We start from the raw sequence: 21,362 nt of genomic DNA, 5'->3' as shown, positions 1-21,362 counted from the left end.
CTCGCTCGGACATAGGGAAGACTGTCTATTGATCGATCATCATATGCCATCCAAGAGCCGCCGCATCGCCCAGGCACTCTGCTCGTCTCGGGCCAAACAAACGTGGGCACTCGGCAGCCCGATCCTCACCATCGCACCTGGCCAGAGCTCTAACTGGGACCGATTCCGGGCAGGGTCCGTCGGCTCTGCTGGATCGAAGTGGCCGAGCTTTCGCGGGTCACCGACCCCCGTGGGGTTGACGCAGCGCTGTTGCTTTTGCTGCCCCCGGTGAGAGCCGAAAGCCGCTTTTGCAGGCGGCCAAAGATGGACGTGCGCGGCGACTGGACATTCTCGGAGTTTGCGATAGAGCTGTTGGATTTCTCGGATTCAGGCTGATGCGGAAGTTGTGACGCAGATCGGAGCGGCTTGCCCACCACGGATGTGGCCGTGGCCGAGCTGGCGCTGCGAGGACGATGGGTCCGCTGCTGTCCAGGAGTGCTCGGGCGAGAGGTGTGTGGGGAGGGCTGGATGCTACTCGAGCCAGCGGTGTCTTCGGTCGTCGGTTTGCCTGAGGGCTTCTGGACAGTAGACTTTGAGCGCGGGCGATGGACAGGCTCCTGCCGCATCCCCTGATACAGGGGGTTGTTGGCCTTTTTGTGTGGCCGGTCGGCCGAGCTCCGTTGGGACAGCGGCATTGGATTGGCCTCGGAAACAACCGAGCTGCGGCCGTCGGTCGGTTCGTTTCCAAAGCTCCTCTGTCTCACAATAGAGCCTCGAGCTTGGTTGACGACCTCGGTCGAGCTGCGAACGGCTGCAGCCACACACTCGTCCAAGAGAACGGCCTTGGCAAGGCTCTTGGGAATCTCCATCGACCTGGTGACTTGGCTTTCAAGGGAAACGGCGCCGATAGCGCTTTTGGATAGTTGCTGCAGCGGCTGCTGTTGAGCACGGTCCGAGATTTGACCATGGCTGCCGACAGCGGCAGCAACGCACTCGTCCAGCAGCATTACGTTTGTAGAATGACTGGGTCGGCCCATGGTCAAAGGTTCTTGACTCGCGCTTGATGACCTGGGCTGGCCTCTCTCTGGCAGAGTCAGATGCGACACACCGGTAGCGGCCGAGACGCAAGTATCCAGGAGCGCCGAGCCTCCAACGGCCGAATGGGCCGAAAGTGCATTGGCCTGGCGCTGGAGATGTGCTGATCTTTCAAAGTGATTCTTGTCGAGGGTCGAGTAGGCCGAGGAGGCGTTGATGGCTGTGATGGGTCGGTTGGCTTCTGCCTCCTCCTCGACAGCGTGCTGTTGCTGCGACATGGGCTTTGAGATCAAGATTGCCACCGGGGTCGTATGCGCGAGGTGGAAGGTGGGAAAGCGGCACGAGCTGGAAAAGATAAAGTGGTATTGCAGGGATGTGACTGTAAGGGCGAATTGTGGTATTTGGGAACAGGCAAAGAGTGGTTCGGATGCCGGCGGGAGTGCTGCACCCCGGATGAAAAGCCAGAGACAGATTTACTCAGAGCCTGACTGGTGCTGCTCTCGTTGCGAGTCCGATGGCAGTCGAAGAGGAAGAGAGGCCGATTCGAGGCAACCTTACGCCAAGCAAGCGAGTCTCTGATGGGACCCTCATCGCTACGGATCGTCAAGCACTCGCTCGGAGCTCTGAGTGCCGCGGGAGGCTGAATGGAAGGCACTCGGGCGGCAGACAATGCCCTCAATCAGTGATCCCACAGGTCTTGTGGGTGGTAACCGAGACACCTCTTGCACAATGGCGTGTGAACGATTGTCGAGCCTGCCGTTGTCGGCCACCTAGTGCACACAACTGCCCTGCTGAGGGCCTATGGATGCTATGGATGCTATTCTGTGCAGCAGTGTGCTGATTCGCATTGCGATGTAGCTTTTACTCCCCGCATCCTCCCCAATGACGATCCTCCGCACTACTGATTCCAGAGGCGTTGTACTGCAACACCGCACCTTGATTCACAGTCTGATCAAATCTACATCAGCGCGAGCCTGGACATCACTGGCCACCGATTCCTATGGTCTGCGAGCTGGCAGCCAGACTTGGAACATGCCCAAGCCGGCGACCCTCCATGCGTCTTAGCGGCGAGTGCTTCTCAAACAAGAGTGATATATTCCTACCGAGAAGAGCGTCTCGTTTCATTTTGCGGGTGCTGTATCGGCTTTCAAGTTCATGCTCCGTATACTACATGTCGCCGGCGTGTCGAGAGAAGAGCTGGCGGGAGATTCTGATGGCTCGACCGATACCGTGCTTTGGCTCTCCGTCTGTGGCTTACGGCTAAAATACCACCACTTTCGCTCAGTTTTTGCTGATGCGTTGGCTTGGTTCCCAGCATACGAGTTTGCCTTTGTAAAGTATCTGGTCCGAGGATGACCTGGCTCCGCTGAGCTCTGGCCGCGCTTTGAGAGCTGAGAGACCGAGCTTTGCGCAGAGCCGGATGCCATCGGTGAGAGCGACGCCAGTGGCGAGAGCGAGGCTCCGGGTGATGTCGATGCAGATGAAATGGCCCGCGGAGAAGATAGGGCCAAGGGTGAAGGTAGGGCCAGCGGCGAGTTCGTCGGCAGCGCACCGGCTTTGGCACGCGCAGACGAAGGCTGTCGGTCGATTGAGTTTCTTGGGCCTTGGGTTGGCCGGTCGGTGGAGGATCTTGAGCCCTGTGGTGGCCGATCGGTCGAGGCCCTTGGACTCCGGGAATCGGAAGCCGAGGACTTGGACGCCCGGGCCGAGCTTGTTGGAGTTGTGCCTTTCGCTGGCGGACCCGAGTGTTTCAGGGCCTTTTCAACTAGCTCGTCCATCAGCATGACGCCGGCATAGGACGAGGACCGCGACTGATGGGCACTTGAAGATACACGCAGCAGGTCGCTCATGACCTCGTCGGCGCTTTTATCTATGACTTCGCGGACGGTCCTGGATTTTGGAAAGGGCGATGAATCGCCGGCCAGTGAGGCCGAGGCAGATCGTGGTATGCTTGACCGGAGAACCCCCGCTCGGCCGAGCCCCGTCTCCATCTCCGAGAGAGAGAGTCTCGGAAGGAGCTCCAGTGGAGACTCTGGGGGCTTCTCTGCTGCTGGCTTCTCGGCGGTGGATGTCATGCTCGAAATACAGAATCGGCGGTATCGAGCCGAGCGGTATGCTGGGCCAGGCGTGGGAATTGATGTCTCGACCCTGTCGACGATTCTTTCCGGCGATGGTGCTGTACCGAGATACTTCAAATTCGCAGGGTACTCTCTACTCGAACAGTTACTATTTCTGTCGATGTCGCTTGTCTTGTGCTTCTTTCTCCGAGACCAACGAATGGTAGGCTGCCGCACGCTTCCGGGTGTGAATGCGGCTCGGTTGCGATCTACTTGGGCTCGATCGCCAACCGTCGCTGGAGAGCGGTGTCTCCGCTGCACAGGCTGTGGTCCCACCAAAGACGCCCACCGAAAAGATTGTCGGTAATAGCAGCCCTGTCTGGCCAATCAACAGACAATAGAATGCCAGTCTAGATTGAGGCAGAGTTCGACGCCAGCACCCCCAGTGCACCCTGTGCTTGGGGGACCCCGAACATCTGTTGGGATGGCCAGAATCATCCCTAACCATGTGCAATGTAGGCAGACCGAGGCAGTGCGCTGAACAAGTGGATGCATTGTAATCCTGCCTGATCATGGAGTCGTATTGTGTGGCATGTGCAAACAGCTCGCTGGGAGATCCGACCGGTCCTCTTGCTGCCCTACATTTTCTTCACACCCCAGCAAGTCTGTGGCGACCGCCCGGTTGAGTGCAGCAGCGAAAGAGTAGGGCATGCATAGATCGTCCACAGCCGCTGCCACCCGGAGACATCCTCGTGAGGGCTGGACTTGGATCGCGGGGATTTACCAGAGACTGGAGCGGCCGTTCAGCTTTGTGCTGCCCGTCACCATCGTGGCAAATGCTCTATAGTTGATTCGATCGAGATTCTTGTCGTGGGTAAAGTGTCGCGCAAGAGCCAGGATTTCCTGGTCATCCACAGGCAAGGCAATTCCGTTGAGCACCGCGCGGAACTGGTTCGTCGTGATGGTCCCTATCATAATCGGTGGTCAGTTGGTCAGTTGGTCAGTTGGCAAACTCAGTTGGTCGGTTGGCAAGCTCGGATGCATGCACTGTTCATCGGCTGGTCGATCGTCCGCCGATTCGGATCTCAAGATTGAGCTTATGTTTCAGCCCGATGTCGCGACATCCACGCCTACCTTCGCGGACAAAGTCATAGTCCTCCAGATACGAGAGTACATCGATTCCTCGTTGAGCCACCCGTTCCGAAAGCCTGTCCATGACTTTGTCGAACACGGGTTTGTCATCTGGGAGGAGCATGGGCTCTACGTCTGGCAGAGGATCAAAGTCTGCCGGACAGTGGAGCGGATCGCTCTCCAGGCCCTTGGAAGTAAACACTGACTCGATAGCATCTGAAAAGGCGACGTAGTTGACCATCCGTGGATCACTCTCTGATTTGTATAGATCTTCGATCGTGCGGAGCTCGATCTAGATGCCGATCGAAGGACAGGGAGCGTGAGCTGAAAGGCCAGACACAACTCCGGCGCTAAGCTATCTTCGATATGCACCCCTCGTCGGATCGCTGGTGCGGACACATGAGTACAGAACGAGACTCGAGTAGATGCACGGCGTGGAGGGCCCCGCTTACCTCGTTCAAATTAGAGTAGAGAAGTTTAAGCGCTCGCCTGAACTCGTTTTGAGTGATCTGCCCGTGCCGCAGATGATCAAAGTCCTCCATAAAATCGATGACCCGGATGCGCTCCGACTTTGCCTGGGATGGGGCAGGGCCGATGTCCAAATTAGGCCGCTTTTGTTTCTAACGGCTGTCTGCCGTCCACCCCATAGATCCGGCGCACGCATGTTGCCACAGTCAAAAGACTAAGTGCGTGCAGATGCATTGCACAGGCCAGTGGCCATACCTTGATTTTGATTCTGTTGAGCAGCTTCTCGATTTCCAGGCTGCTTAGTTGGCGCTTTTGCCTGAGCAGTATGTCGAGGGAGTTGATTTCATGGGCCGGCTTTTTCTCGCGCTGCTGCTTCTCCAGCCTTTCCATTTCCTCCTCCCACTCCTTGATGTGCATCAGGTGAGATTCCTTCAGGAACATGAGGTAGCAGATGCGCTCGGACCCGTCTTTGATCGGATCCTTGGGGTTGGGTCCCTTCCCGGAGACACCATACCGCTTGCATAGAATTTGGAACTCTTCGTCGGTGACATCGACTTTCATGTAGGTCAAGCACTGACGGAACTGCACCTTGGTGACATGGCCGGTACATAGCTGCATTTGACATCAAGGATATCCAGAGCAGAAATGGGCAAAAGTATTAGTGCCAGAGAGCAGCGCTAACGGCTCTCTGGTGTCTTGCAAGGGCACACCACACGAGCTACTCACGCGGTCAAAGTCCTTGAAAAAGGGCTTGATGCTGCTCTGGCGGATCCGCAAATGCTCTCGGAAGCGACTCAGGATGGTCGCGAGCTTTGTGAGCTCCTCTTGCGCCATTTGGTGGTGCGTATCGAAGGGATCTGTCTCAATAAACTCGGGCTGAGGCACAGCGGCTGGACGAGATTCGAGGTGGGTCTCACCAAACACTGTTGCGGAGAACACCGTCGAGGTGCATATTAGAATCGTAGTTTAGACCACTGGCACCCAGATATGGATACCAATCCGACGGCTCTACGGCGTCAGTCTGCGGCAAGGAGCTATTCCGCAGAGTACAGCAACCCACCCACTGAGCGTAGACCACATGGGTATTCTCAACGAGACTATGCTCAGCGAGACTATCCTCAGCGAGACTGTACTCAGCGAGACTGCGTGGCGTACCCCTCTCTATCTCCTCTTCAAAGGCTTTCCAGCGACAGCATCCGCGCTTCTTGCTATCAATGAATCGATCGGCCAGGGCTTCGTATTCTTCGTCAGTCAGCGAAAGGCCAATGCGGTTGATGCCGCGGATAAACTCGTGCTTGGGAATCGAGTAGCAGCGCAGTTTGTCAAAGTCCTTGAAGAACTCGGCAACACGGATGCGTTTGCTGGCCACGTGTTGCTTCAGCTGCTTCATGACGCTCTCGCTCGTGACGACTTCATGGCTTGAATACGACTCTTCGGATGGGGCTGGAGAGCCTCGTCTGCGGGAAGCCCGGTTGTGGTACTGGTCGTACGCTGCATGAGAGGCGAATCGGAGGCACCGTTCGTTAACACGCAAAACAAACCATCGCGGCAAATGGGTATGTTCAGAGCTACAAGATAGAGAATAGGGAACACCTCCAAAAAATACAAAACAGAGCCCTGAGATGATCTTGGCTGCGGAAACGAGTAGCGCAGCGATGCCGGGGGTCAGAAGACAGGCCCCCAGTCCTTACTCTCGGGATCGATGGTCCGAATAAACTCCATGTAGTTGATCTTTCCGATCTCGCGGTCCTCGAACTTTTTGAAGATGATATGGAGATCGCTGTCAGAGAGATCCAGCTTCATTGAAGACAAGAGGCGACTGAAATGGGACAGAGTGACGCGGCCGATGTTGCCGAGGTACTGGAATCCGGTCGACAGATAAAATCGTGTTACTCGTGGCCTCAGGATCCATTATGCTGTCGACTCAAGATTTATCCGCTGGGAGCGGCAGTGCTGGAGCTATCAGAAACCGTCGGGATAACTCGCAAGCCTCCAGACCGCCGACTTACCTTGTCAAAGTCCTTGAAAAATGGTGCGAGCAGAAATCGGCGTTCCCGCATGAGCGTCTTGAGCCGCTCGATGACGTGCTGGCACCTTTCTTCTTCTTCTGGCGAGAGCTCATTGGTTCCCTGGTGATTCAGCGAGCCAGGATGCGAGTTTTGTGCTCCAAGTCAGATGCCAAAGAATGTTGAGCCAACGTTGCGCCTTGCTTTGACGGACACATTGCTTATGCCACGACTGCTGCACTGATGACACCAACACTGGAATGTACCCCATACCTGGACCAGATACTCTCTCGGTGGTGGATGCACATCAAACAATGGATACTTTTCAAGGTGATCGACGGTAAATACTGTGTGGATCGGGAGTGGATCAGATGCAATAGATTAGGTGAGGCGACTTTAGAAATGCCGAGATCGAGCGACGGGATTTCTTGTGGGCTGAGGAAAGCGACGGGCCCGCGCTGCTGGAAGAGCCAGCTCGATACTGTTTAAGCGGCAACCGATGCATCGAAGGATGCGTGGATCAGCCTACCTTGGATGATCCGGCTGCAGAACTTGCGATATTGAATGCGCCCTTGATGCTCACGATAGGCAGAAATCAGAGACTTGATATCAGCCTCTTCCAAGAAGGTCAGGCTGGCGAGCCTGAGTCCAGACCTGAACTGCGTCTCTGTGACAAGGCCGTAGTTGTGACGGTCGTAGTCGCGGAAGAACTCAATGAGGCGGATACGGTTCTTGTAGACATCTTGAAGATACCGTTTCGATGGTGTCATGGATTGATGAGCAGAAGCGGCAAGCAGCGATGAACAGCGATGAGCAGAAGGAGAAAGTAACGATAAGCAACAGCCAGCCACTAACGCCTCGGATGCAGATGCAGATTGATCCTGGAATATCGCCATCCAGTCATGCTTCAAGAAGTCAAATGGGGCCACTGTGCAGCCGGTGCTTACGTCTCATGATTCTTTCCTCCGTGAGAGCTACAGAGGGCTTGATCTTTTCATGCGTGACGGCATGAAGCAGCTCCTCAGTGCCAACCGGGACGGTGTGGTCGCGGTCCGATTTGGTGTGAAGCTTTTCGACCAGCTGGGCATAAAATGGCTTTGGCTTCTTGACCTTCCGGTTGACATCGGTATTCATCTTGAAGTAGTTGACAGTCTTTTTCTCGTCGCTGTACTGCTTGAGAAGCATGTCTTCTTCCTCAAGCGAGATGAGGTTACTCGGAATGCCGCGTCGAAACTGGTTGACGGTGATGTAGCCTGTGTGGGTTGGTGTCGGAAGCAAACAGTTGCGCATGTTTGGGTGAATTGGTGGAGTCAACTACCGGCTCGTAAGATACGATGGGGCAGCAAAGCGGCGCGAGCAGCCAGATACAGTGGAGGGCGGCGATGAGCAAAGAGATCGTGATGATCTATCTCGCAACTGCAGACGGCGCAGTGCCGTACCATTGTTGTGCTTGTCAAAGTCCTTGAACCACGACTTGACGTCGCTGCCATGGTGCTTGACATAGGATCGCAGGCGCTCAATGACGTCCTTTAGAACAGTCTGCTCTTGTGGCTGAAGCTCGAGGAGCGGCTTGACCACTGATTCGCAATCCGCCGGGTTTGATGCGGAGGAATTCCATGAGAAACATGAATGCGGGAGCCCCACAGGAATGCGACGGCGCTGGCTCAGTCATGAACGATGCGCCTGCTGCACAGTCCCACCTTCGTGATGTGCCGGAATGTACTGAGTGGGGCGACGCTCCAAATTGTTGGGCCCAAAGACTGGGCGGTGGAAAGCATTAGCAGTAGTTGGGATGAGGAAAGGGTTCAGCCATGTTCGGCTCGAGAGAATCCGGTCGCTGACCCCGCTTACCAGTCGATATGCTGTCGACAAACATTTTCCAGTTGACTGTTCCGTTCTGCTTGATGTCGTAGTGCTTGATCAGCACAGCATATTCGACCTCGTTGAGGGGCGACTGCGGGGCAACGACGGCCTTGTCGGTGACCTGGCCGAGGCACCGGCGGAACTGTGCTGCGGTGATGTATCCCGACCGCAGCTTGTCAAAGTCCTCAAAGAGGTCGTGCAGACGGATGCGCATCGAAAAGACGTGCACCCGGATCTTGTTCTCGATCGAGGTGATGGTGGGGGGCTCAGAGAATTGCCGGAACTCGCTGAGGGTCGTCGGGAGTGCTGGGAGGTCACCCAGCTGATGTGAAAGTTGGCATTTGATACCGGGACAAGAGAAGGAGCAGGAACATGAGCAAGAGCCGGAGCCGGATATGAGAGATTGCAATGTACAATGAAAGGCAGTGAGTGCGTCTGGGGTGCTCAGGGGGCAGAGTGGTCTCGTAACTCGATGCGGTCGGCCCAGGCAGAGCACACTCAGTCAAGCTCAGCGACCCTTGCGGCTGCCGTCGGGCAATGGCACAAACCTTGGGCGGAGCCAGAGTCTGAACGGTTGCGGCCATGGCGGGCGATGCTATCAATATGTGGCTATGGGTCTCTGGCGAGGTCTTGGAGGGCGACGTGGGACCAGCGATGTGCTTGTTTGCTCCCAAGGACCAGCGGAACAGGTGCGAGAGTAAAAAACCTCCGAGCAGTCCGACGCAGCCGAGCAGGTCTGATGCAAGGGGAGGTCGGGGATGCGAGACCGATTGAAGACGAGGCAGCATCCTCGCCGACAGTGCTCAATGGGGGCAATGCGCAAAATGGCTCTCGGCCTCAACAGTCTCGGCCTGACTCGGGGTTGGGCTGACGTCGACATGCATTGATGCAAGCGGATTGTGCCTGGATCTCTGATTGGAGGTCGTCGACGGCGATCCATTCCGAGCAGCGCGGGTCTCGCCGGTGGTCCGGGCGGCATTTGTTGAGGATGGGTCTCTGGGATCTTGTAGCGGCTTCATCTGCGACGATTCGTCGGTACTTGGGCATATCGTATCCCGGATGGATTCGATACACTATATTCAGAAAAAAACGGACACCACAGCCGTTTCCATGAACATGTAGTATGTGCTGTGCTTGCGTCAAGCAAAGCCACAATAAATAAAACAGATCACTTTGGTAGCCTCCGAGTGAAGACCACCGGTCGCTCTCCGATCTCCACAATCGACCTGCACACTGTGATCATGTTGCGCGCCGCATTGACGTCGCGATTCCACACCGTCCGGCAGCTGGGATTCTTGCAGCTCCTGACAAAGTGGGAATTCGCAACACTGGGCGCATCGAGTCCTTCCAACCGAACTGGCTCCAGGCAGTTGGAGCACACCTGCGAGGTGTTGAACTCGTTCGTCGAGACTACCTTGACGCTTCCATGAGGGTGAGTGGGACGGCGTCGGTGGTGCTCGAATTGCTCAAAGTACCGAGCAAACCGCTGCCTCCGAGGGCTGGATGCATAGCCCTTGCCTTGTCGCCATGACGCATTGCCAAAGGCGATCACCACATCGGTCCGTATCGGGGCGTGCTTCAGGACGGCCTTGCACATCCTGTCGACGGCCACTTGGCGTCTCCTGTGGCCCGTGAATCGATGGTGACGGGCCTTCTTGCCAAGGTGGAAGTCGAGCTGCACCCGAAGCTCCGGTCGCAGGACATGGGTGAGATGGACCTTGAAGGCCTCCGAGGACGACACCTTGGGCGAGGGGGTGGTCGACATCCAGGTCTCGATGCTGAGTCGATACTTCATGGTGTTGTGCCACTTGGTGTTGGACGTATGGCCACACATGTGCTGGTAGTGGCCATTGGAGAACGAGACCACCTCGTCTTGGTGGCCCAGTGCTTGGATGACCGCCGTGAAGATGGAGCCGACTCCAGGATCGATGCCAATCCAAGTGGTGCGGTTGGGGTCTGGGCCGCCGATGTGGGCCTGGATACGCTGCTCGGCAGTCGGAGGAGGCTCGATGGTCTCGGTGCGATCGGTTCGAGGCACAAACTTGACGAGACCGATGGTGCATCCAATGCCATCGGTGCTGATCTCGTAGTTGAACAGCTTCTTGTTCACGTCCCGCTCTTGGAAGAGGGAACTACGCAGCTTGAAGCAACTGCGCCAGAGACGATCCTGGTTGTTGACACCGTCCTCACCTTCTTCCTTGAGCATGTCCCTGGTGAGGCCAAGGCGCTTCTTTGGACCCAGGAGTTGCCAGAGAGTGACCGTGTCAATCTTGACATACTTGGCCCTTGTAGTGCACAGAGGAACCATCGTGCACACGGCCGGAGGAGTGTCGACGGCGAGCTGCTTGAGGGCCCACTTGAGTCTGGATGCCAGCCTGTTGATCTTGGCCTTGGTGGTGCCGAGCTCAGACTTGGCCGTGGTGAACCTCTTGTCGTCGGAGGGAATGCCTTGGGTAGTGAGCCTGTCCAGCTTGGCCTGGCGCTGCAGCTCGGTGACTCGGAGGGCGGGCATGTCACAGTCGATCCACTTGTGGACATCGTCGACCATCTTGTCCCGGGCGAGGATTCCCACATGGTGTGAGAGGCGATGGAGGGCCCGGAAGCGGTCCTGGTCGCTGCTGTACCGAAACTCGTCCAGGACGTGGCCAAAGTCTGGATAGAGGAACTCGAGATCGGCCTTGGGTGGAGTCGGCCCTGGTTTCTCGAAGAGCTCGAGACAGGCCTCGATGGCTTCGTGCTTGTGCTTGTTGGCTGGGAAGACGGCAGCGCAGAAGCGGCGAAGGAGTCGCCAGTAGGCCAGGTCGAGGTGGGTGGTGCAGTTGGTGGCATAGGCATTGACAGCCAGGGTGAGAAGCTGACTGTGAGCACCATCAGGCAGACGAGGGGCCGGAGGCAGGTCTGCGTGCCGAGTGGTCTGGTAGTCGCGAAAGGAAGCGACCAGATGCTCGTTGTATTTCTCGTTGTCCCCGGTCGGCGAGAGGGCACCGGCCTCGACAATCGTGAAGCATTGGCGGATGAATGCAGGTGTGGACTTGGAGATGACGGGGACGGGAAGATCCTGCTCGATGCACCGGAGGATGTGCAGGTTGAGCAGCCTGGATGCCTCGAACTGGATCTGGGTCATGGCTGCGACGGTGGCCTGGATCTTGTCGCGGAGAGCGGGATTGAGCCATTGTTTCTTTGCATTCTTCCAGAAGATGCCGTCCATGGTCTGCTTGAAGCAGCTGAACTGAGGGGCGGATGACCTTCCATCCACGAGTGGGACGACAGAACTCTTGAGGGGCCGGTATTTGGGACACCTGTTGGTGTTGCTTCGCTGATGATCGGTACCGTCGCACTTGGGACATCGCTTGCCGGTACTCGAGGAAGTAGATGGACCAGGCTCGGTGGGATCGACATCCATTGGATCTGCAGAAGCAGTGGTGGTGAGCGACGGAGCAACAGACGAACAAGCATGCGTGGGATCAGAATACGAACCAGAGACAGGCTCCGACTGTGACTTGGCTTTCTTGGGCCTGGGTGGCCGAGGCTGGCCATCACCGGTACCCTTGCGCTTCGGAGGCATGGGGGCAGAGGATGCTGGATGTCTGCCAGTGGTACTGGTCAGAGCAGAGACTTTTTTTATCGTACAATGGCGCGATGATCAGATCAAGGCGAGATGAGGGAAGAAAGCAGCAGGACGAAGGTGGGACATTTATACCCGAGAGCAGGAACCCGTCTGCGCGGGCTGGTTGGGGAAGTGACCCTGTTCAAAAATCGCCGAGAGGTTCAAGCCAGGGATGTGAACGCGAAAATGGCGGCGTGATTGGAGGGAACTCAACCCCAGAAGCGCATCGCTCGCTCAATCAGCCGTGGGAAGACATCTGGAAGCACTCTCCGAACGGCAGACTCAAACAGGGTCACCATCCCGACTCTGAACCCCTCGGACGCATTCAGCACTGTTGTCTTCCTGTACTGGTGCTTCACAATCCCAAAGAAGTTCTCGATGGGATTGAAGTCGGGTGAAGCAGGTGGGGTGAAGATCACTGACCACCCTCGGCGATCGATGCAGTCCAGGACAGGCCTTGTCTTGTGCATGCTGACATTGTCCATCACAATCACAGAGTCGTCTGGGAAGCTCGCTCGCTCAAAGAACTCGACCATCGAGTGTGTCTTGAATGATGTGGGGATGTACATGCGATGCAGCACACCAGAGTGGTTGATGGCAAATGCAGCCGAGACAGACTTGTGTTTCATGTGATTGCACTGGCGAAGCGGAGCACCCTTGGGCGAGTACCCGTAGAGCGGAAAAGGTGGTTCGTCTGATCCCTGTCTCATCGACAAAAACGAATCGTCGTGGGTCGATGGAGCGGACCTGGTCCCTGAACTGTGCCACTCGCTCATCCAGTCGCTTGGACTTGTAGAGGTGTGTTGCTCTCTTGTGTGAGAGGACCTGCTCGCTGGATGGCAGTGTGGCAGAGTGAGAGTGATAACTTTCCTCTGGAGGATGGACTCGAGCTTGCATCGCAACACAGGACCAGTCTGGAACGGGTCCTGTTCAATCAGGGTGCGAATGACTGGACATGCCTGCTCGAAGAAAGTGGATCTGCGAGCTGGGACCCGGGATGGGTCATCCAGCTTGCATCCTCGGTGCCATCGATGGATGGTGCTCTTGGATACACTGAATATGGAGGCGACCTTACGCAGGCTATGGATGAGGGCGTAGCATCGCAATGCGGCAGGTGCGAAAGTCGGATGTGTGGCGAATGGTCATGGCCAGCGCGCGATAACATTGGGTAACAAAATATTCGATGAATGGTCAAAATCCCGGGTGTCCCGTTTTATATTGGATCGCCTGTAATATCAACACTCGGGCTCCCAGATGATCGCGGGCTGCATGTGAGAGTGGAACGGGGCTGTGTGGGAAAGGCCGAAGAAAGACCCAGCTTTTGGCATTCGGCATCCGGCATCCGTCTGCCCCCGATCTCTTCTCGACCCTGTTCCTCGACAGACACCCTCAGGATCCACCATCGACACATCTCCTCTTCAGCCTGATGGAGCCGGATTCTGGAAGCGTCGAGAGAGAGGCATCGCCTCCGATAGACCTCTTCCAATGGCCCAGCAGCAACACATCGCTCTTCAGCCGGATGCCCGACCCCGGCGATCCGGTAAGGCCGCTGGCATCGCCCTGCTCCTCTCCCTCCCTCCCCCCGCGAAAGTAGCATTGTCAACCCCACGGGTCAGACATATCCGTGCTCGTTTGTCTCGACGATGTCAAGAGCTGCTGCTCGCCCCTCTCGCCGGTCATCGCAGCCCCCTGAACATCGAAAACTACGCCCTCCCCCCATCTGACGCACCGACTCTGGGTCGAGACAGAAAAGCCAGCCCAGCATGAAGACGTACATCCATCGCCCCAGTCCGATCCATCAATCCGTGGAGATCAACGACTGCAAGCTCTCGCCCTTTATACGTGCGCTCTACCAGAAGCCCGAGAATCAGGTTTGGAGCTCTCTTTCGGTCGGAGGAACTCGGCGGTTCCCTCCCCTCCCCCATGCAGACAAGGATCATCGACTCTTGAGGGGAGGGCATGGCAGCGACAGTCGATGCACTGCGTCAGACTGACCTCCATTTGGTACGACTCGTCTCTGGCTACAGCCCATGCTGCTACCTGGCCAAGGTCAGACTGAAGGTAAGTTCCGAGATCGAGCCGACGACAGGCGATCCAAGGAGGCAGTGATCCGAGGAGGCAGCGAGCGGACAGTATGCATGACGGCGACAAACAGCAGTCTCCGACTTGCCCTTGGCCGAAATGTGCTCCGCAAGGTCGATGCGTCCGAATGTCGTCAAGTCTCGCTGACGGGCGCTTGTCCCAGTGGACTTATCCGTTCCGACTGCGTGGTTGTCCAGATACCCCCGCGGAGCCTGTCGGACCGCCCAAACGAGGGCGATCTTTGCGACGCAGCCGACGTCTGGTGTCGACCGGAGCGATGGACTCTGCTCTGCCGGAACCCAAAAAACCCAAAGTTGCAAGCGACCCCGGTCCCGAGGACTGAATGAGAAGACCCAAGGAGATCCAAGGAGATTGCTCACGTTTGACGGAACAAGCCAAATGCGCTCAGCTGCAACGGCATGAAATCACCGAGAAATCCTGGCAGGCCAGGGTGCTGATGGCGATAGCGATAGCGATCGAAGATGCTTCTGAACACTCCTGGCCAGCCCCAGACCTGATATCTCGAAACGGCATGGAGATCCACGAGGACCACACCGGCAAGTGGACCAAAGCAGACCCCGACTACAGCTGAAGAAGAAGAAAAAAGAATGTATTTTGGTTTGATAGCTGTAATCAATGCGGATTTGCTGCGCGAACAAGCCGAAGCTCTGGCCTCGCACGAAGGGAAGACGGAGGAGGGGGGGAGGGACAAAGAGATGAGGAGGAGTACAGGGTTGGATATAGCAGTCGCTCGTACGTTTCAAAACCCGGCTGCGATGCGGAAGGTGGGTGTGGGAAGGCCACAGCACCAGCAACCCTGACAAAGTATATAGAGTAAATGAGGAAAGACAAAGCGCATAGGATTACATGTATGACGCCGCGAAGTGAATCGCTCACATGGGGAAGGACAGGCGGGGTGGGAGCGGGAGAAGTGGTGTCGCGGACTGCATTGGGTAAAGCTGGGCAAGGCAGAGGGCCAGCCATGGGTGAGAGAGCGAGAGAGTGAGAGTGAGAGTGAGAGTGAGAGAGTGGGAGTGAGAGAGTGGGAGTGAGAGAATGAGTGAAGAGGAGAGTGGATCGACCGCAGCACGGACCCGAGCTTCAGAGCATCTTGCGGCGCAAAGGCGGAACGACAAGGGAGGAAGCGGGGAGAAAAGGCCAAGAAAGTTGATCTAGATTGCAGCTCTATTTTTTTCTTTCTTTCGAGGACGAGGGCGGCAGCTCACTCCGTCTCGACGTGAGTGTTTTCGCTCAGCCAGAGCAGCCCATCGTACAGACCCTAGAGGCAGCAGTGTGGGTCGATGAGGGGTGAGTACGGACAACGACGTGCGCCGAGCGTGGCGTGGTGGTGGTGGTGGTGGAGGTGGAATCAGGAGACAAGAATGGCATGGACCACAGGGAATGGGGATCGGAGAGAGGGACAGGGACAGGGAAAGGGACGGATGGGCCAAGCCTCATGACCTGGCCTTGGATCAGAGATACTTACGTTGCCAGTGACCGCACAGGTGGGGTGGACGTACCACACGACATTCGAGTCGAGGGTTCGCAGCTTGAGCTTCTCGGTGAGCTCCTCTGGGTTCATGGCTGGATGAGCGAGCGAGAGAACGAGACGAGAAAGGCACAGGACTCAGAATCACAGCAGAGGCATCGCAACGGATGCAGGACAACTCAAACAGGTGGCGGGACCCGAGTTCCATGTCGCTTGGAGCAAGCTGTTACCTCCTGGGAGATCTTGCTTGTTGGCAAGCACCAGCAGGGTGACACCTTCCATCTCAGGGTCGGTGATGATCCGGAAGAGCTCGACACGGGCCTCGTCGATGCTGCGGAGGGGAGGGGAAGCGAGATGGAGTCAGTCGAGAGTAAGAGCTACGGCCATTGTGACAGGGACTCTGCCTTGCAACAGCAAGCTCCGATACAGCTGTTCGAGCAATCGATACAGAGTCCAGAGGTAGGCCGACCGGTGCCGATCCGGCCCGACCTGCAGCAGCAACGTGTCCGAATGGATGCCAGGAGGTGCATGCCCAAAGTAAAATGGGTGGCCCAAGGAGATGCTTACCGGTCGCGATCGGCAGAATCGACGACAAAGATCAGACCCTGGGTGCCGTTGTAGTAGTGGCGCCAGAGGGGTCGAATCTTGTCTTGGCCTCCAACGTCCTGAGCCAGGCAGCGGTGCGGTTGGATGTGTGGGGATGACGAAAGCAATTAGAGCGGTGGGCTGGGTCGGGGTTGCTCAGAGCCATGCAGGAGAACCGAGACACATGGCGCCAAGCGGGTGGGTACATCGAACTGAGCAGCTGCTGTGGCATCAGACCGATGTTATCCCAAGACTGTGGGCAGCAGCCGAGCGACATGAGGCACAAATGGCTGATGCGCAAGCCTGTCGCCAATGGCCAGCACGGTGGGCGGACCGGCATTGGCTGCTGTTGGGCAGACCTCCGCGAACGAAAAATCGAGCGGACGTACCCAGACGTTGAACTTGACATTCTTGTAGGTGACCGACTCGACATTGAATCCGACGGTGGGGATGGTGGTGACGGACTGGCCGAGCTTGAGTTTGTACAGGATCGTGGTTTTGCCGGAGGCATCCAGTCCGAGCATCAGAATCCGGAGCTCCTTGCCGATGAAGAGCTTGGGAAAGAGTTTGGCGAGGGCGCTTCCCATTTTGAGGCAGAGCAGGGGTGCAGGAGGACGGGCTGGGAGGACGGGCGGTGGCGGATCGGACAGAGTGCAGCCAGACGAGGCGAGAGAGCAACGGGTCTGCAAAAGACAGCCAGGACGACCCGAAGAAGGCGGGGACGACGAGGCGAGGCGGGGCGAGGACAGCGACGACAAGAGAGCACAGCGGCGCACACACAAGCATGCGACGGGGCTCGTGTGCGGGTGTCGATGGCCGATGCAGAGGCGAGTGCAGAATCGAATGCTCCTGTCGGCATCGATAGCAATGGAGTGCGGATATCCCTGGATGGATATTGGCTGAAGACGGCCCTTGGGACCGACATGGTTGTCAACATGGCTGTCGACATGGCTGTCGTCATGGCTCTCGCTCGGCTCTCGCTCGGCTCTCGCTCGCCGGCGACAACGCGGACGAGAGAAACACCCGAAAAGGAAACCGCGGCGGGCGTGACAGTCCGCGCCAACCCACCGACGCGCCGACCAATCCGCGGGCGGCGGTGGGCTGGCGGTACGTGTCAGCGCGACACGCGCCCTTTGTTGTCGCGTGCCTCATGCCGTTGTTGTCGCTGTGGCACTGTGCCTGTGTCTGTGTCTGTGACATGTCTGTGTGGCGGTGCATCGGTGCACAGCAACTGTGGCCGGTAGTGCGCGCGGTCTGTGCCACGCTGCACTCGCTGTGCAACAGTGACCCTCACCGCCACATCCATGTGAATCCATGTGAATACCGGGCTGCTCTTTGGAGGGTTCGCTGGCGGGCCGGCTATTCCCAGCTTCACCAAGCGAGGGCAGCACGGAGCATGAGGCTGCATATTCCACATCCTCCAGGCGAGGGCATTGCGCCTTCTGTTTGTGGTGCTTGCCGGTCTTGTTCTCGATGCCGAACGCACGGCCTCAGCGCGATCGATCTGGGCGATGGATTGTGGTGCGGGCACTGGGGCTCCTATGTTGAGCGATAGCATTCATGAATGCACAGCGAAGCACGGACCACGGCGGGAGCGAGGAACGAGCCTGGTCTTGCCCGCCTGATCGACCTCGTCCAGACCGACCTCGTCCAGATCGACCTCGTCCAGATCGACCGGCCAGCACCCGCGCGGCGCAACGCGGATCTGGCCCTGCCCCGGGGCCTTGGCGGGGTCAGTCTTGCTGGGCAAGCATCGGCAATGTCGCTGCTTGGAACCGCTGCCAACGCGCTGGCACGAAACCTTGGGAGGACAACAGTCGAGTCGAGGCAAGGCGAGTCAATTCGAGGCTGGGCTGGGCCAGACCCCGAGCAGATGCTGCAAGTCCGGGGCGTGGGTCGGCCAGGCCGAACAATGATTCGCAGCAGAGCAGCAGCAGAGCAGCAGCAGAGCAGCAGCAGAGCAGCCCCGGGCCGTATGCACGCACTTGGCTGGCAGCACAGCAGCGTCAGCACAGACCCTGGCGGCTCGATCGGCCCGGCACACAGCAACCACAGCAACCACAGCAACCACAGCAGCCACAGCGGCCATAGCGGCCACAGCAGCGACGTGCGCTGGGCGCCGGCCCTTGTCGCCAGCACGTTTTGCGCCCGTGTCACTGGCGGTGGGTTGCGCCATCGTCAAGCCGGGCAGCCCAGAGAGCCCGGACAAGATCGCCAGCGGGCATGTTCGAGGAAGCGGGATACAGAGTTGGCGGCGAAGAACGAGCTGCTGGCGCAGGCCAAGCGAGGCGTGCCCCATGCCCTTGCCGTCGATTTCGGCCAATTGGGGCGAGCAGGCGAGCAGGCGGCTCTGGAGCGTCGAAAACGATCATCGGAAGTGCTGTTTCCTGACCACGGAGAGCCGTGTATCGCCATGGAGAGCTGTGTATCGCCTTGGAGTGTTGCGTATCGCCATGGAGCATCGTCGCTGGATGAACAAGACCCGGCTGCATTGCCATCAACACCACCACATCGGTCTCTGTATCCATCTTGTTCGCCACACCCGCGCCCTTGCTTGCGGCTGTGTCTCCAAGCACATCCGCGGCAAGAAGGCAAGCGCATCCGTCCGCCGATCACGCCCGCTGTCGCCCCAACGAAAAAAAAGGCGTGCGCTCTGTCCCACATCGCGGGTACCGCGCGGATGTCTCCCAGCCTAATAAAGCCGCACTGCCCAGCAATCCCCCCCGCTGTCCCGCTCGTTCGTTCGTTTGTTCGTTCATTTGTTCGTTCATCGTCTCGCCCTCGCTGTCGGCAGCATCGCTCCTGCCAAAATAGCCATCCTTATTTGCCTCCTCGCTGTCCCGGCTCCATCCCGTACCGCCTCTGTCACCCGTCCCATCCGGCATCGCTTGTCCGTGCGTCGCCTTCCTCCTGCAACCGTCTGGACCTTGCTGTCGTACTTTTTGAGCAGCCGCCGCTGTCCACTGACTCTGCCAAGATCCAACAACCAAAAAACCCCCATCGAAAAAAGCACCGAGAGTGAGAGAGAAAGATGAGCACACGAAATGACCACTCCAAATGGAAGCTGCCCTTCCGGATGCTCTCGCCGTCGTCGTCCTCCGCCAGCCTGAAGGCGGCCACCCCGCCGAACTTGCAGCCCACGCCCTCCGGCTCCTCCATCAATTCGTCCACCTCGACCAGCTCCTCTGGGCCCACGAGCTCCTCCAAGGCCAGCCGGAAACCCAACCAGCAGCAGGATATTTCGGGCCAGGTTCGGCTGCTGGTCGAGTCGACATTCATCCACCCTTTTGATTCCCCGAGCTCCTCGGCCTCGAAAACCCCACGACCCAGCAACCCTCGGTCTCCCGTCGCGCCCATCGACTCGCCGTATTCCGGGCCGACGTCGGGCTCGCTCGAGAACCCCTCCGAGTACGCCGTCCAGATCGACACAAGCCCGCAGTCGTTCGCTCTCGTTCTGAAGGACAAGTTCCTGCTTGCAAGATTCAAGGCCTTTGCCAGAGTGAGTCCCATTGCCCCCTCCAGCCGCCTCCCGGATTGAGCCCCGACTTTTGCCTTATCGAGCAGCCGGTCCTGCTTTGTTGAGAGGGCGTTCTCGATTCCAGCTGGCTGTCTATCGTCGAGTCACAGCCGTCCCCATTGCGCTCTGGCTTGTCGAGCTTGTCGAGCTTGTCGAGCTTGGCCTATCGCGTGCTGCATCAATTTCTGTACTTTCACGCCAATGCCCCTCCTATTCCATATCGCCATTTGGCTTTCCTTGTCATAGCCATCGACACCCCTCGCCATCGCCGTCGATACTCTCGCCATGCTCATCTGGTCGCTTGCTACTTGGCACTAACCGCCGCTATCGATCCCCCCTCTCGCAGGATGAAGGCTGTATCGAGCTTGCCACATACTATGAATCCCTCGCTACCCTCGAGCAGCGGCTGGCCTCCGCCGAAAACGATTTGTTGGCTCACATCAACCAGAGCCCCACCCGTACCCTCGACAAGTTCATCGAAGCCAGCGACGCCGCCACAGTCGCCGCCGCCCGGCGAAAACCCTCGCTGGATGTCGTCATGGTCCCATCCGAGCTGGTGCGGGGCTACCGGCTCTTCCACACCAACTTCATCTCCCGAGATGCCACCCACATCATCAGCATTCCGCCAGAGAAGGCCCAGCTCATCACGTCGCTGGTGCACGAAGCCCACATCCCCTCAAACGTCTTTGACCCTGCCTCGGATATTGTGATGGCGCAGCTCTACCAGCTGTTCATCCGCTGGATCGTCATCACCGCCCAAGAGAGCAACGAGCCCGAGGAGCCTCCCGTCGACCTGGCATTCCGCAGAACCCAGCGCTCCAACTCGACCGTCGGCTTCTTTGACATGGACGCCTCAAGCCTCTCGTCCGCCCCGGTAGCTCCACCGAGGCGTTCCTATTCCAAGAGCATCCGCTGAATAAACCTTTCTTTCAGCGCTCTGCCTCTCTCCTCTCTCCTCAGCGTGCATGCTTCACTTCTCCCCCCTTTGCTCCTTTGTCTCCTGCACAATCTGCCATCGTTCCACCCCCTCCCCGCACAACCGGTTCCAAGCCGGAGGCCTGGCCTGCCGCTTCGTTCTCCCCTTCCCCCCCCCCCCACCGTGTATCCGACCCACACCGCGCACGCAATCCAATTCTCCACCACCACCGCACACCCACCCTGCCGGACCTCGGCCCGCACGCCGAGTTTTGGATGCCATCCTTCTCTATATCTGGTAATTTATATGCTATATGCTACCCAAACTTAGACTTCATCGCCTGTATTTCGCTCTGTGAATTATGCTCCTAGAAGGCGCTCTGCCTGGTCCGTCCCCAAAGCCGGACGGCGCTCTACCTCACCACCCCTGGAATGCCCTGAACTCATCATTATGCTCAATAGAGACGCACTCAGCTCGTCAGCCCGACCTGTTCGCCCTGTCCATCCACCCATCCGTGAGGCTTGCTTGGCTCATCGAGACCTCGCTGAGACATTGGCCCTGCTGGTGGCACGGAACAGCCGCGCCGCCTTTGCCGCGCCACAGGTTGCTTGACCACAGCCTCTCCAT

General features: G+C 57.8%; 5 protein-coding genes across 5 annotated transcripts; 1 reads left to right on the top strand and 4 right to left on the bottom strand.

Moving 5' to 3' along the window:
* Positions 1-30: 30 nt before the first annotated feature.
* On the bottom strand, positions 31-1,334 carry BJ171DRAFT_493136 (uncharacterized protein). The gene has a single exon (XM_053109888.1). It carries the CDS (start codon positions 1,290-1,292, stop codon positions 150-152), a length of 1,143 nt encoding a protein of 380 aa, XP_052969669.1. The 5' UTR covers positions 1,293-1,334; the 3' UTR covers positions 31-149.
* A 961-nt stretch (positions 1,335-2,295) lies between these two features.
* Positions 2,296-3,249, bottom strand: BJ171DRAFT_565885 (uncharacterized protein; the record flags this gene model as incomplete). The annotated part of the gene is made up of 2 exons (XM_053113375.1): positions 2,781-3,249; positions 2,296-2,724 (listed from the first exon to the last, which is right to left on the bottom strand). Exons 1-2 carry the CDS (start codon positions 3,087-3,089, stop codon positions 2,296-2,298), a joined length of 738 nt encoding a protein of 245 aa, XP_052969668.1. The 5' UTR covers positions 3,090-3,249.
* A 396-nt stretch (positions 3,250-3,645) lies between these two features.
* On the bottom strand, positions 3,646-9,123 carry BJ171DRAFT_561416 (uncharacterized protein; the record flags this gene model as incomplete). The annotated part of the gene is made up of 14 exons (XM_053113235.1): positions 3,646-4,039; positions 4,206-4,494; positions 4,655-4,777; positions 4,926-5,282; positions 5,397-5,593; positions 5,826-6,161; positions 6,362-6,530; positions 6,680-6,799; positions 6,950-7,023; positions 7,206-7,343; positions 7,624-7,929; positions 8,116-8,253; positions 8,528-8,774; positions 9,088-9,123. The coding sequence occupies 14 exons, from the start codon at positions 9,121-9,123 to the stop codon at positions 3,852-3,854; spliced, it is 2,718 nt and encodes a 905-aa protein (XP_052969667.1). The 3' UTR covers positions 3,646-3,851.
* Positions 9,124-15,233: 6,110 nt separating this feature from the next.
* Positions 15,234-16,966, bottom strand: BJ171DRAFT_456198 (CPS1 protein). Its single transcript, XM_053108310.1, has 5 exons — positions 16,692-16,966; positions 16,285-16,382; positions 15,948-16,048; positions 15,715-15,812; positions 15,234-15,507 (listed from the first exon to the last, which is right to left on the bottom strand). Exons 1-5 carry the CDS (start codon positions 16,887-16,889, stop codon positions 15,451-15,453), a joined length of 552 nt encoding a protein of 183 aa, XP_052969666.1. The 5' UTR covers positions 16,890-16,966; the 3' UTR covers positions 15,234-15,450.
* Positions 16,967-19,166: 2,200 nt separating this feature from the next.
* On the top strand, positions 19,167-20,762 carry BJ171DRAFT_277946 (uncharacterized protein). Its single transcript, XM_053106869.1, has 2 exons — positions 19,167-19,801; positions 20,166-20,762. Exons 1-2 carry the CDS (start codon positions 19,334-19,336, stop codon positions 20,733-20,735), a joined length of 1,038 nt encoding a protein of 345 aa, XP_052969665.1. The 5' UTR covers positions 19,167-19,333; the 3' UTR covers positions 20,736-20,762.
* Positions 20,763-21,362: the final 600 nt, after the last annotated feature.

The sequence above is a fragment of the Polychytrium aggregatum genome (assembly GCF_025602895.1).
Source record: "Polychytrium aggregatum strain JEL109 chromosome Unknown BJ171scaffold_7, whole genome shotgun sequence".
Taxonomy (NCBI): Eukaryota; Fungi; Chytridiomycota; class Chytridiomycetes; order Polychytriales; genus Polychytrium; species Polychytrium aggregatum.
The sequence above is the reverse complement of the archived record's forward strand: the minus strand, read 5'-3'. Positions and strand labels throughout refer to the sequence as shown.